At 39.5% G+C, this 15,444-nt stretch overlaps 2 protein-coding genes across 2 annotated transcripts; both read right to left on the reverse strand.

Moving 5' to 3' along the window:
• Positions 1-5,738: 5,738 nt before the first annotated feature.
• Positions 5,739-12,421, reverse strand: LOC148114484 (uncharacterized). The gene has a single exon (XM_087889010.1). The coding sequence runs from the start codon at positions 9,285-9,287 to the stop codon at positions 8,004-8,006; it is 1,284 nt and encodes a 427-aa protein (XP_087745136.1). The 5' UTR covers positions 9,288-12,421; the 3' UTR covers positions 5,739-8,003.
• LOC148114485 (uncharacterized) lies at positions 8,338-12,330 on the reverse strand. The gene has a single exon (XM_087889006.1). It carries the CDS (start codon positions 12,328-12,330, stop codon positions 10,561-10,563), a length of 1,770 nt encoding a protein of 589 aa, XP_087745132.1. The 3' UTR covers positions 8,338-10,560.
• Positions 12,422-15,444: the final 3,023 nt, after the last annotated feature.

A 15,444-nucleotide genomic window follows, 5' to 3' on the forward strand; every position in this document is an offset into this window, starting at 1 on the left:
GGGCTCCCCGTCATCTTCCTTCTCTGCCTGGTAGTCTTAAAGCGTCCCCTGCGCCGTACCTACACCGGGTGTCCCTCAGGCCAGTCCTCGCACTTACGCCTTGCGATAGCCTCCCAGTGACGTCATTAAAATCCGGGCGTTTGGCAGCCGGCGTGTATTATTTAAGATGGCCGTAACGTCCGCGAGTCACGTGATCACCTCCTCTCAGAGCCTCTCAGCCAAGCAAAGTCCTTAAACTGCAAGGATTTGCTTAACAAATGGTCTCAGTCATCCCGGCCATGGTTGTCCCAAAGGTGCTTTTTTTTTCCCCAAGAGGTAATTTGGGCCTTCTGGGGTTTTTTTGAAGACGTTTCACTTCTCATCCAAGAAGCTTCTTCAGCTCTGACTGAAGAATTCCGTTCCCCACCATCTAGTCAGAGCTGAAGAAGCTTCTGGGATGAGAGGGGAAATGTCTTCAAAGAAAAAACATAAAAGTCCAGTTGCCTCTTGAAAAAAGGAGGCAAAGAAAGGTTGAGAAATTGGGGTGACTCACTTAACAACTGCATTGCTTAGCAATGGAAACTCTGGTCCCAACTGTGTCATAAGTCAAGGACTATCAGGATAGATAGATATTATTAATTTATTTATTATTTATTACATGTATTTATATGCCGCCATTCTCCTGAAGGACTCAGATCGGCGAATACAAGAAACAAGTACAATAAAATCATAATTTAATCCAAATAATTAATTAGTAGTAAATAATAAAGCCCGGAATCAGTCTCAGCCTATTTGTTTGAAAAGCCAAGTGGGTGGGAGCACCCACAGAGAACGCCCTACCCCTGGGCACAGCAAGGTGACATTAGATAGATTAGATAGACAGATTTAATGTATTGCACACAGAAACCACATATTTCTGCTCCACAGATTGACCTTTGTTACACTATTGGGTTCGCCATCTTGACTTTTTTGACCAGTCCATGTGCGAAATTTGCTTATTTTGCTTCAACCTGTGCTGGTGATTGATTGCTACAATTTTTTAAATTTTAATTCCTTCAGTCTGAAGTTTGTCTTTAAATACAGGTCGTTCTCAACTTACAATCACAAAAATTCTGTTGCTAAACAAGACCGTTATTAAGTGAGCTTTGCCCCATTTTATGACATTTCCTGCCATTGTTAAGTGAATCATTGCAGTTAAGTTAATAACATAGTTGTTAAGTGAATCTGGCTTCGCCACTGACTTTGCTTGTCAGGTCGCAAAAAGGGATCACATGACCCCAGGACATTGCAACTGTCATAAATATGATTCAATTGCCAAGTGTCCACGGGGATGCTGCAATGGCCATAACTGTGAAAAATGGACACAAGTCCCTTTTTAAGTGCCCTTGTAACTTCAAATGGTCACTAAAAGAATTGTTGTAACTCAAGGACTACCCGTATCATACTTGCTCTATGGCTAAAGAGGCCATCAAAGCTTCAGGTCTAGCATTTTAAGTGTCAAACTGCCAAAAGTTTCCTCCCTTTCCCTCCTTTTCTCTCTTTTTGCTGCAAAGGGTAATTATGCTATTTATTCATCAATTTAATTCTTTACCACGTCACCTACTGATGTAAAAATTGGGTCTCCTAGCAATTCCAGTGTAAAAGAGGAAGTTGAAAAAATAATACCCTAATAGTCTATATATCCAAACTCTATATTGTTGTCAAAAAGCAGGGATTTAGGCCAGTGGTTAAAGCAAAATTTTTAGTCCATAATGGTTAAGGCACCAGGTTAAAAAGTAAAAGACTGTGAATTCCACCCCCACCCCAGGTATGAAAGTCTTTGGTGCTATACAGGTAGTCCTTGTTTCACGACCACTTCTTCAGTGACAATGGCACTGAAGGAATGGTACTTATGACTGATCCGCAAAGTTGTGGCCTTCGCAATATCTCTGCAGCCATATAATTGTGCTTCGGAAGCTCAGTGAACGCTCCACACTTCCGACTGTCAATTTCAAGTAATCATGTGATCATAATTTTCAGCTTGTTCACTCCAAATAAGCAAAATCAATGGGGAAGCCAGCAGAAAGTCTGACACAGTCACATTTGTGTTTCAGGCATTCAGCAAGCGGCTCACAGTTCTGACCATTGCAGCATCCCATTGTCCTGGGATTTTTTTTTGCCAATGGGGAACCCAGCAGGAAATTGGAAGTTATGGTCACATAAGGTCCTTTCTTAATAACCACAGTCCTCACTTAACAACAGGAACTGGGACTGCCGTAATAGGCAACCCTAAGTGGCATAGTCACATGATTTTCAACTTATGGGTGATTTGCTTAACAATGGAGTTTCTGCATCATTAAGTGAGGGCCACATGAATTGTACTTCACAGTGGCCGGTATAATATATTTTAGATAGAGGTTACCTTTGGCTCTTGGGATAAGGAAATCTCCACAGAAAGTTGGTGCTAACAACCTTGAATGTGAACATTACACTTGTTCTTTCCAAAACAAATTTTCCCTATAATATCTCCTTCACCAAACCAGCTGTCATTGCAAAATACTAGCATGGTCAAAGTCATGTGGAAAAGTAAGCTAACTTTTTCACCTGTCCTAGATTTAAGATGAGGATTTCCAGTACTTATAAACCTTACCAGCTCTCAAAGATAAGTGAACCTTTTAAGAAGCCGTCTTGAGTGTTCTCCATATTAACGCTTTGCCTTTAATAAAGTTTTCCAACCCTGAATGCAGATTACTCACAAGTTCTTCCTTGACCCATGTTAAATTTTATTTTTAGACATCATGTTTCCTTGGGAGATTTTCCCAGTTTATTTCTGGGTTGCAGGACCTGGTTTGATTTTGTTTTCCTTTGTCTTGCTCCAATAATAAGCAATTCTCCATTTGGATTCTTAAAGATCTTACCCAGATCCTGTCCTGACTGGCTTTATTTATGAGTTATTAGTAAGAAGTTGGACTTTGGCCTCCATTCCACGTTTTCAAAATAGCTCACAGGAACACCCTAGTTTCTGCTTTTTTCTTTTTACATCACTTATTTGTTTAACTTTAGCACTTTTGTTTCATTCTCATCTAGTCAAAATCCAGTTTCTGAAGGAGGCCTTAGTTTCTATCATAGGTCTCTTGATGTGGCTTATTAACCAAGCTAATAGCATGTTTGTCTTAATTGTACTTTTCCAATGGAATACAGCATATACTCACTAAGACATGCTTTCTATTGGTCTCCTTACCTGTACGTTTGCTTTTTCTTTTCTAGTAAAACTTAACTTTTCTTACAATTAAATTTAATTTTGTTACATGGGCCCAGAGTTCAAGACTATCAAGATCCATCTGGTTCCTGAGCCTATATTTGGAGTGTTGGTTATTGCTGCCAGCTTGGTGTCATCTGCAAATCTGATGAGTGCTTCTTATATCCCATCTAGTTGTTTATGAAGATGTTGAAATGTACTGGGCCTAAGACAGAACTGTGGGGAACTTCACTGCTTATTTCACTCTATAGATACAGTTCCATTAAGGACTGGGTCTTGAGTGGTTTATCTGAAAGATATGAATCCAGCTGGCATTGATGCTGTCTAACCCACATTTTTATAATTTATCAAGTAGTAGGCTGTAGTCTACTTTCTCAAATGCCTCACTGAAATCCAAGTATACTATATCCACAGCATTTCACTGGTCCACTAATTTAATGATTTTGTTAAAGAATGAAATAAGATTTGCCTGCTTACTAAGTGATTTCAAGTCAATTACAGGTAGTAAGATTATCTTATGTCATGTGTTCAAACATTCCTCCTTCTGTTGCCTTAAATATATTAATTGGCAAAACTTAACAAGGTCTCTAAAGCTGGATCCCAAAGCTACTTTGGAGATAGGGGTTACATTTGGCACTGAGAAGATACCTGAAAGGAAGCAGCTTTGGATACTGTGGCATACTGTACATCAGGCTTTCTCTGCTTGCTGCCCATCAGCTGTGGGAGATGTATTCCAGCCAAGATGGAAAGGCTGAGATGCAAGGAGTTCATACTTGGGATATATTTAGAGCCAGGAAGAGAAGATAAAGGGGCTGTTGCTGTTGAAGGTTCGCTTAGCATGAACCTCTACTACTGAAAGGGAAAGACTGACCTTGGCCCACCTTGCTAAGTAATATATTAAACTACAGCACTACTGAATTAAATTTGCAATGATTATATAAGAATGTACAATTGAATACTGTTGCACTCATATCCCTTGCACAATCTGCAAGATGTGGACTCATTTGTAAGAAAAAGGTGATGAGGCAAAACACTTAATAATTTGTAATGTAATTCAAATTAAGCTATGAGGTAACACAGAACAGCAAAACAGCTAAACAAACCATAAGAATAAAGGAGAGAGTAAAATGTTCCTTTTATATAACAGCAATAAAACAATACTAAAACCCATGTTAACTGTGGTTACTATTTACTGACTAGTTATGGAAAGTACAGTAAAATGTTTCAAAAATTCATATACCTTGGAATATTTTGAGTTGATGATACAATCCTTGCTCACGTTGACACATACTATTTGAGATGGCCATGAAGTGTAAGTATCCACACACCTGCCTTTTTAGGTTTAATTATGTCAGTAATCAATATTTTTTTTATTGAAAAGTTTTAAAATGTTTTACAAATTCCCCCCACCTCCCCCACCCATTTCCTTCTCCCTCCCTCCTTTGCCCAGAGCAAAATACATTATTTTGCATTTAGCAAACATAATCTAACATAAACTAACTATAAGCTCTTAATTTCCCCTCTTTAACTCCCCCATAGGTACTAAAATGTCAGAGTAAAAAGAAAAATCATCTAAATATTTCATTCATAAGCTATTTGCAATTTTTTAGTCCCATATTTGTTTTGTATATAGTCAATCCATCTTCTCCATTCCAGTACATATCTTTCATTCGAGCGGTCCTTCAAATATGCAGGTCCTTCAAATATTTTAGCCATCTCCATCAAATTAGCTACTTTTAATGTCCATTCTTCATAGTAGGTATTTCTTCCTTGTTCCAATATTGCGCCACCAAAAGTCTGGCTGCGGTTATTAAATTCAAAATCAAATTAGTCTCTATAACTGTGCATCCTTCAATTATACCCAATAAAAACAACTGTGGAGTAAATTTTATCTTCCTTTTAAGAATATTTTGTACAATCCACCATATCTTAATCCAAAATGCCTTAATTTTCTTACATGTCCATACATGAAAATACGTTGCATCATCACATTTACATCTCCAACATGTAGATTGTAAACTCGGGTACATACAGGCTAACTTTTGGGGATCTAAATGCCATTTATAAAACATTTTGTAGAAATTTTCTCTTAGGTTTTGGGCTTCACATTTCTAACCCATATTTTCTAACCCAAACTTCACATTTCTAACCCATATTTTCTCCCATACATCCATGGATATTGATTCCCCAAAGTTTTGTGCCCATTTTATCATACAATCCTTCACTAACTCGGTTTCTGAATCTATTTCTATCAATGCATTATACAACCTTTTAATATGCATTGGACTTTGATCCCTGATTTGTTTTATTAAGTTTTCTTCATTTTGCAAAATACCAATTTTCTGATCTTCTTTCCATCTAGTATACAACTGTCCATACTGAAACCAAGTTTGAATTTTCCTTTCTTCTTTTAATACCTCTAAAGACTTTAATTGCAATATACCTCTTTCCAAAATAAGAAGCTCTTTATAAGTAATCACACCTTGTTTCTGTTCCACACTTATATTCTCTATCATATGTCTAGGTATTGTCCATACAGGTAGTTTATTATTTAATTTATATTGATACTTTTTCCATACACGTAATAATAATGCATTTCTTAATATATGACTTTACAATTCTTATCCACCTTATCATATAGTAAATATGCATGCCATCCATATAACAAATCATACCCTTCAATGTTCAATATTCTCTCTTCTGTTAAATTAATCCAATCACTAATTGCTGAGAGCACGGCTGCCTCATAATACAATCTTAAATTAGGCATTTTGAGACCACCTCTTTCACGTATATCTTGCATTATTTTTCGTTTTATTCTTGGTCTCTTTCCACACAAAATTAGTAATATTCTTCTGCCATTCGTTCACATTTCCATCTTTTTTCAATATTGGTATCATTTGGAAAAGAAATAAGAACTTTGGCAAAATATTCATCTTCACTGTAGCTATCCTTCCCAGCAATGCATCTTTTCAATTATTTTCAATAAAAAATTCCAGTTCAGTCGATCAAACACTTTCTCCGCATCTAAGAATATAAACACCGCAGGGACCTGGTTGTTTTTTCCCAAATACTCCAATATATTAACTATTTGTCTTACATTACTCTTCATATATCGCCTATTAATGAAACCAGTTTGGTCATTGTGAATCATTTGTGCATAACTGGCATCAACCTGTTTGCCAATATTTTAGTAAAGATTTTATAATCTGTATTTAACAGTGATATAGGCCTATAGTTTTTTGGGTGAGTATGATCTTGATCCTCCTTTGGGATCAGGGAAATAAATGCTGTTCTCCAAGAAGGAGGCACTTGTCCTCCAGTTTGTATTTTATTAAATAATTTAAGTGGTTCCACCATTTCTGCCTGCAAATTTTTATAATAAACCGCTGTCAATCCATCCGTCCCAGGGGCTTTTCCCACCTTCAGTTGTTTAATTGCTAAAGTAATTTCCTCAACAGTTATCAATTGATTCAAACCTTCCCTTTGTTCTTCCGAAACTATAGAAATATTCTCCCTCTGTAAATATCTATCTATATCTGTACCTTGAATCTTATCACTAGTATACAACTTCGTACAGAATTCTGAAAATGCTTTTTTAATCATATTTTGCTGATACACCTCTTTACCCTTATATTCTATTTTCTCTACAGTACATAGCTTTTGTTTTTTCCTAAGCAAATATGCCAACCATCTGCCTGTTTGTTCGCATTACAAAAAGAGTTATGTTTGGCATATTGCAAATTAGTTGCCACCTGGTCTGCCATCAACATATTAAATTGTCCTCGCAATAAATTAATTGCTTCTTTTGTTTTCTTATCAGTTGGGTTTAAAATTAATACTTGCTCTTTATTTTTTATTTCTTCTAACTCCTTCCGTTTCTTTTCCTGTTTACGTCTATATTTATTATTCAAATAAATTAAAATACCTCTCATATATGCTTTACTTGCGTCCCAAACCGTTTCCATAGGTGTACCTTTATGCAAATTCATAACAAAGAATTCTTTCATAAATTGTTTACATTCTTTCACATTTCCCTCATATCTAAACAAATTTTCATTTAGCCTCCAGGACTTCCTGGGTCCCTTTTCATATTCTAATTCCATCCAAACCGGACTATGATCTGTTAATGTTCTTGGACATATTTTCATTTTCTTCACCCTAGAAAAAAATTCATTAGAAATTAATATAAAGTCAATCCTGGAAAATGACGTCTATCACAAAAAAAAGGAAAATCTTTCTCTTCTCCGTTCCTCTCACGCCAAATATCTCTCAGCTCCATATCCTCCATCATATCAAAAAAAGATTTAGGCAATCTAGCACGTGTTTGGATATTTTGCAGAGATCCTTTTTGTCCTTTTTAATATCCAAAACTCCATTCCAATCTCCCATCATTATATGTGTTTTATAATTCCATTGTATTAACTTAGCATGTAAAGTCTTATAAAAACTTTCTTGTTGCTGATTTGGGGCATATATTCCAATCAATAATGTTTTTTTCCTTTCTATTAAGATTTCAATTGCAATATATCTTCCTTGTGCATCTGCTTCAATTAATTTAACTATTAAACCTTTTTTTAGGTATATAACTATACCATTTTTCTTTTCCCGTGCAGATGCTACAAAATGTGTCCCCAATCTTGCATTTATTAAATATTTTTGATCTTGCATTCTAATAAGTGTCTCTTGTAAGCATATAATGTCATTTTTATACTGTTTCAGGTAATGAAATATTTTCCTCCTCTTTTGTGGTGAATTTAATCCATTAACATTCCAAGTTAAAAATTTACTTGCCATCTTTGACAATTTGAAGCTTTTGAAGCATTAGCTGAAGGTCATCTTTCACTTTGATCTTCGGTCTTGCCCCTCCCACTGCTTCTGATTTTGTAGTTTCTTGTGCTTTCATCTGGACTTGCTGCACCTTTAATTCCTCTTGGCGTTTCGTTGCTGCTCGAGTCTGTCTTTGGTCCTTTGGTTCCTCTAGTTTGCCAAATAATTCCACATCCTGGGCAGAACTCATAAGTTGTAGTAAATCTTCTTCAACAACCGAGGCCCCTCCTTGAGCCTGTATCTGAGCCTGTGTAGTTTCTTTCGCTCCCTTTCTTGCTCTCTCTGTTTCCTTTCTTCTTCTGATTTCTGGAGAAAGTGAACCTCCAGCTTTTAATACATTAAAGTGAAAATCTCTTGCCTTCCATACTGTATTAAGACGAAATCTCTGTCCTGAATAATCCACCACCAATCCAGATGGAATCTCCCATCTATACTGTATCTGACGCTTTCTAAGTTCATCCACCAAAAAAGCATAGTCCTTCCTTGCTCTCAACATTTTGGGAGGAATTTCTTTCAATGTTAAAACTTCCTGCCCTGTCACATGAAGTTTATTTTTGTAAGAAGCCTGTAGAATCACATTTCTTAGCCTCCTTGTTGTAAAGTAAATTACAATGTCTTTTGGTAAATTTCTCTGCCTAGCCACCCATGAATTAACACGATAGATTTTATCAATTTGCCAATCCAGATCCTCCTTTCTTTCTTCAGTTATCTGTACAAAGGCTTCTGCAAAGATCTCTCTCAGATTCTCTTGGGTATTTTCTTTCAGACCTCTTACTCTTATAGCAAATTCCATCAATCTATATTGTATCATCATCACCTCTGAATCTGCTTTTTCTATCTGTGTCTGAACCTCTCCCATTTTATTCTCCAAGTTCACGTTTGATTGATTAATTTCCTCTAATCTTTCATCTAACCCTTCAATGTGGCTTGCCAAACCTTGAAATGCGAAAATAATGTCTTCTCTAATTTCCTTATTTCGAGCTTGAATTACATCTTTGATTTCTGTCATTTCTCCAGTTACTTCGTTCATTTTATCAGTCACCTCCTTCATTTTTTCATCAAAAGCAGAAGTAATTTTTTCTTCTAAAGTATAAACTTGCAGCTTTAAAGCTTGCTGCAAGGCTTCCAGAGTTAAAACTTGTGGTTCTACTGGACCTGTCAGAGATTGCGGTTTAGGTGGTGGAACAGGAGAACTCACAGTAATTTTGGCCCCAGCAGTTTTTATTTGTTTGAAAGCCATTTTCCAATTTTCAGTTCGAAATTAAAACTTTTACAACAGCCAGAACAAAGTCCCACAACTTAGCTCAATTTGCAATTAATTTCCAATCTTCAGTAAGTTTAAATTTATTTAGAGTCCAATTTAATTCTTCTTTCTTTTAAAGCAAATTCCGTTTATTGTCAGCACAGACTATCAGCACAGAGGAGTACTTTAGAGTTAACTTTTGTTACCACACCCAATTAGGCGCCATTTCCTTTCACTTTCTTCCCAGAGCAATCAAGAAGGAAGTATTCAATACACAGGAGTTAAAGTTTACTACTTGCAGTTAGAGTCCCTCCTGACTTCACTCTGCCTGCTTTTGTATCCAAAATGTTGTTAAATTGTTGCAGGGATGGTCACGGCGTCTTGTTCTGCTGAAGCAGAAGCGTCCCGGGTCCGGACCTTGTGCAAGGCTTCCAGGGAGCTCTCACCCTTCCAGCCCCAAGAATTTTTCCTGGGACTCTTGGGGACTTCTACCCAACCCTGGCTGCTCTCTTTCCCCTCTTTTCCCGAGGGGAAAATTTCCAAGCCACTAGACAGCAGATTTTCGCTGTTCTAGCGGCTTAACGAGATCGCGGAGCTAGCGCTCCAAAAGGAGCAGCCATCGACGCCTATGGTGCCACTGGAAGTCGGCGTCAGTAATCAATATTGAAGTAGCTTCTTATACCTTGATAAACTTTGGAGCAGTTCATCCACAGCCTAACTGATTTTGCTGATTACTGAAACATGTTAGCCATGCTCTCCCATGCAGATTCTTACGTAGTTTTGGTTATTTCCATTTGTTCCAAAGGATTTTTGCCACCCGTACATTTCTAAATTTTCTTCTCTGTGAGAGGTTGAATCTTAGTGAATCATGATTAATCCTTTGATGTCGGTAGAGGTTTCCACTGTCAATAAAACTCTTTCCACACTTCATACATTTATATGGTTTTTCTCCTGTGTGAATTCTTTGACGTTTACAAAGTGTCTATCCCGAGCAAAGCTCTTTCCACATTTCAGGCATTTGTAAGGTTTGTCACCAATGTGAATTTTTTGATATTGACGGAGGTGTCCACCGAGAGTGAAGCTCTTCCCACACTCCAGGCATTTCTAGGGTTTTTCTACAGTGTGAATTCTTTAATGGAGATGGAGAGGAACACCCCGAGTAAAGTTCTTTCCACACTCCAGGCATTTATAGGGTTTTTCTCCTGTGTGAATTCTTTGATGGTGACAGAGATGAACACCCTGAGTAAAGCTCTTTCCACACTCCAGACATTTATATGGTTTTTCTCCTGTGTGAATTATTTGATGTTGATGAAGAACACCTTGAGTAAAGCTCTTTCCACACTCGACAATTATATGGTTTTTCTCCAATGTGAATTCTTTGATGTCGACGGAGATGTCCACCCTGAGTAAAGCTCTTTCCACACTCCAGGCATTTGTAGTGTTTTTTTCCAGTGTGGATTCTTTGATGGAGACGGAGGCTTCCAACGCTAGAAAAGCTCTTTCCACACTCCAGGCATTTATAGGGTTTTTCTCCTGTGTGAATTCTTTGATGTTGACAGAGATGAGCACTCTGAGTAAAGCTCTTTCCACACTCCAGACATTTATATGGTTTTTCTCCTGTATGAATTCTTTGATGTTGACGGAGGTATCCATCCCGAGCAAAGCTCTTTGCACACTCCAAGCATTTGTAGGGTTTTCCTCCAATGTGAATTCTTTGATGTTGACGGAGGTATCCATCCCGAGCAAAGTTTTTTCCACACTCCAGGCATTTGTAGGGTTTTTCTTCTGTGTGAATTATTTTATGTGCACACAGGTGTCCACTCTGAGTAAAGCTCTTTCCACATTCCACACATTTATATGGTTTTTCTCCTGTGTGAATTCTTTGATGTTGACGGAGGTGTTCATCCCGAGCAAAGCTCTTTCCACATTTCAGACATTTGTAGGGTTTTTCTCCAATGTGAATACTTTGATGTTGGCGGAGGTGTCCGCCCAGAATAAAGCTCTTTCCACACTCCAGGCATTTGTAGGGTTTTTCTCCAGTGTGAATTATTTGATGGAGACGGAGGTTTCCACCCAGAGTAAAGTTCTTTCCACACTCCAGGCATTTATAGGGTTTTTCTCCTGTGTGAATTCTTTGATGTTGACGGAGTTGTCCACCCAGAGTAAAGTTCTTTCCACACTCCAGGCATTTATATGGTTTTTCTCCTGTGTGAATTCTTTGATGTTCACGCAGGTGAACAGCCTGAGTAAAACTCTTTCCACACTCCAGGCATTTATATGGTTTTTCTCCTGTGTGAATTCTTTGATGTTCACGCAGGTGAACAGCCTGAGTAAAGCTCTTTCCACACTCCAGGCATTTATATGGTTTTTCTCCTGTATGAATTCTTTGATGTTCATGGAGGTGTCCACCCTGAGTAAAACTCTTCCCACAATCCAGGCATTTGTAGGGTTTTTCTCCAGCGTGAATTCTTCGATGTTTATTAAAACTCCCCATCTGATTGAAGCTCTTTTGACAATCCTGACATTTATATAGTTTTTCGCCAGTGTGAATTCTTTGATGTTCATGGAAATGAACACCCTGAGTAAAGGTCTTTCCACATTCCCCATATTTATAAGGTTTTTCTCCTATGTGAATTCTTTGATGATTATCAAGAGTTCTCCTCAGAATGAAGCTCTTTCCACATTCCACACATTGATATGGTTTTTCTCCGGTGTGAATTATTTCATGTCTACAAAGATTTCCCCTCACACTGAAGCCCTTTCCACATTCCTGGCACTGATATGGTTTTTCTCCTGAGTGGGTTCTCAGATGGTTTTGAAGCTCCTGATCAGTTTTGAAGAGTTTTTCACATTCTGTCCATTCGTATTTCTTTTCTCCCTGGTGGTTTCTTCTTCTTCGGGGATTCCCGCATTTTCCATCTATGCTGAAGGACTCTACGTGCTCCGGAAGCGTCTCGCGGGCGCCGCTTGTTCCCTCCTTCTCCCCAATTCTCCCTCTCGGCATCCCCCTTTCACGTGGTCCCCTTCGGCTCTGGCTCATCCTGTTTGCAGGCTGCTCTTCTGCAGCCACAGAGCGGCTGGGATTTCCTTCCCCCCGCCGCCTCCCCGGGGAAGCCACGCCTGAGGTGGGCAGGGCTGCTCCACGAGGCCGCTCCTCTCCTCTCGACCAGTGCTTTCTTCCTCCGCCAGCCTCGTCCGTCCTCCTGAAAGGGCAAAGGTAGAGGAGAGGCGCGTCAGGGCTTTGTCCCTTTCCCACCGACAGAAGTCCCAATCCCGCCCGGAGAGGGAGACCTAAGCCACCACCTCTCACGGAACTTTCAAGCAGGTTGGACGCAAGCAAATCCCTCCACCCTGTATTTCAGGACAGGACTCGGGTTCCACATCAGTCTCCCTCCCTCCATTTCTGCCCAAGAGTCTGCCAGGACAGACCCTCCGTCCAGATGCGCACTTACACGGTGCGATATCCCCCCCAGTCACATCATTAAAATCCGGACGCTTGGCAACTGACATGTATTATTTAGGATGGCTGCAACGTCCCTGAATCTAGTATTGATGTAAAGGTGGGCAAGGCCGCTCCTCTCCTCTCGACGGCACTTTCTTCCTCAGCCAGGCTCGTCGGTCCTCCTGAAGGGGCGAAGGAGGAGGAGAGGCGCGTCAGGGCTTCGTTCTTTTCTCCCCTGCGAGGAGTCCCAAGCCCGCCCAGGGAGGAAGGCCGAAGCCGACTCCTCTCACGGGCCTCACAGGCAGGCTGGAGGCAGGTAAATCTTTCAGGCCTGGCCTCAGGCTCCCCGTCAGCCTCCCTCCTGCCTTCTCTGCCTGGTAGTCTTAAAGCATCCCCTGCGCCCTACCTGTACCGGGTGTCAGTCAGGCCAGTCCTTGCACTTACACGTCAGGATATCCTCCCAGTGACGTCATTAAAATCCAGCCACTTGGCAACCGGCCTGTATTATTTAAGATGGCTGCAACGCCCCGAGTCACATGCTCCCCCCCAACTCTCTCTATCAGAGCCCCTCAGCCAAGCAAAGTCCATAAGGGTAAGCTGGATTCGCTGAACCCTATGGAGCGACTCATTTAAAAACTGCAAAGATTTCCTTAGCAAATGGAGACTTCTCAGTCATCCCGGCCATGGTTGTCCCAAAGGTGATTTTTTTTTTCCAAGACACAACTGGATTTTCTGGTTTTTCTTTGAAGACGTTTCGCTTCTCATCCAAGAAGCTTCTTCAGCTCTGACTGAAGAATTCCGTTCCCCACCATCCAGTCAGAGCTGAAAAAGCTTCTTGGATGAGAAGGGAAATGTCTTGAAAGAAGAAACATAAAGTCCAGTTGTCTCTTGAAAAAAAGCACCTTTGAGACAACCAATACCATGAATTTAAAAATCCTTCCATTCCCCACCATCCAGTCAGAGCTAAAGAAGCTTCTTGTACGAGAAGGGAAATATCTTCAAACAAAAAACATAAAAGTCTAGTTGCCTTTTGAAAAAAAGAACCTTTGAGTTAACAAATAAAGGTTGAGAAATTGGGGTGACTCACTTAACAACTGCATTGCTTTGCAATGGAAACTCGGGTCCCAACTGTGTCATAAATCAAGGACTACCTGGATAGATAGATAGATAGATAAGATAGTTGATTAGATAGATAGAAAGATTAGATAGATTTAATGTATTGCACACAGAAACCACATATTTCTGCTCCACAGATCAATCTTTGTTACACTGTTGGGATCGCCATCTTGACTTTTTTGACCACCCCATTCACATAGTTAAGTGAATCTGGCTTCCCCATTGACTTTGCTTGTCAGAAGGTCGCAAAAATGGATCACATGACCCCAGGACATTGCAACTGTCATAAATATGATTCAATTGCCAAGCATTCACAGGGATGCTGCAGTGGCCATAACTGTGAAACACGGACACAAATCCCTTTTTTCACTGCCCTTGTAACTTCAAATGGTTACTAAATGAATTGTTGTAACTCAAGGACTACCGATATCATACTTGCTATATAGCTAAAGAGGCCATCAAAGCTTCAGATCTAGCATTTTAAGTGTCACACTGTCAAAAGTTTCCACTCCTCCCTTTCCCTCCTTTTCTCTCATTCTTTTTGCTGCAAAGGGTAATTATGCCATTTATTCATCATTTAGTTCTTTACTACATCTACTACTGATGTAAAAATTGGGTCTCCTAGCAATTCCAGTATAAAAGAGGAAGTTGAAAAAATAATACCGTAATAGTATGAACAATAGTTGTAGTAATAGTAGTATTATTAAAAGTATAGTAATAGTAGTATTAGAAGGTACAGTTCTCCAAACTCTGTATTGCTGCCAAAAAGCAGGGATTTGAGCCGGTAGTTAAAGCAAAATTTTTGATCCATAGTGGTTAAGGTACCAGGTTAGAAAGTAAAAGACTGTGAATTCCACCCCCACCCCAGGTATGAAAGTCTTTGGTGCTATACAGGTAGTCCTTGCTTCATGACCACTTCTTCAGTGACAATGGCACTGAAGGAGTGGTACTTATGACTGATCCGCAAAGTTGTGGCCATCGCAATACCTCTGCAGCCACATAATTGTGCTTCGGAAGCTCAGTGAACGCTCCATACTTCCGACTGTCAATTTCAAGTAATCAAGTGATCAAAATTTTCAGCTTGTTGACTTCAAACAAGCAAAATCGAGGGGGAAGCCAGCAGAAAGTCTGACACAGTCACATTTGTGTTTCAGGCATTCAGCAACCGGCTTACAGTTCTGACCATTGCAGCATCCCATTGTCCTGGGATTTTTTTTTTTGCCAATGGGGAACCCAGCAGGAAATTGGAAGTTATGGTCACATAAGGTCCTTTCTTAATAACCACACAGTCCTCACTTAACAACAGGAACTGGGACTGCCATAATAGGCAACCCTAAGTGGCATACTCACATGGTTTTCAACTTATGAGTGAGTTGCTTAACAATGGAGTTTCTGTTTCTAGTTAGCATCATTAAGTGAGGACCACATGAATTGTTGTACTTCACAGTGGCCGGTATAATATATTTTAGATAGAGGTTAGCTTTGGCTCTTGGGATAAGGAAATCTCCACAGAAAGTTGGTGCTAACAACCTTGAGTGTGAACATTACACTTGTTCTTTCCAAAACAAATTTTCCCTATAATATTTTCCAGAATTT

This window comes from Pantherophis guttatus, chromosome 3, assembly GCF_059756535.1.
Source record: "Pantherophis guttatus breed Tessera chromosome 3, ASM5975653v1, whole genome shotgun sequence".
Classification (NCBI taxonomy): Eukaryota; Metazoa; Chordata; class Lepidosauria; order Squamata; family Colubridae; genus Pantherophis; species Pantherophis guttatus.

Coding starts and splice junctions, on each gene's coding strand:
- LOC148114484 (XM_087889010.1), bottom strand. CDS start 9,287: ATGGCTTTCAAACAAATAAAAACTGCTGGGGCCAAAATTACTGTGAGT.
- LOC148114485 (XM_087889006.1), bottom strand. CDS start 12,330: ATGAGCCAGAGCCGAAGGGGACCACGTGAAAGGGGGATGCCGAGAGGG.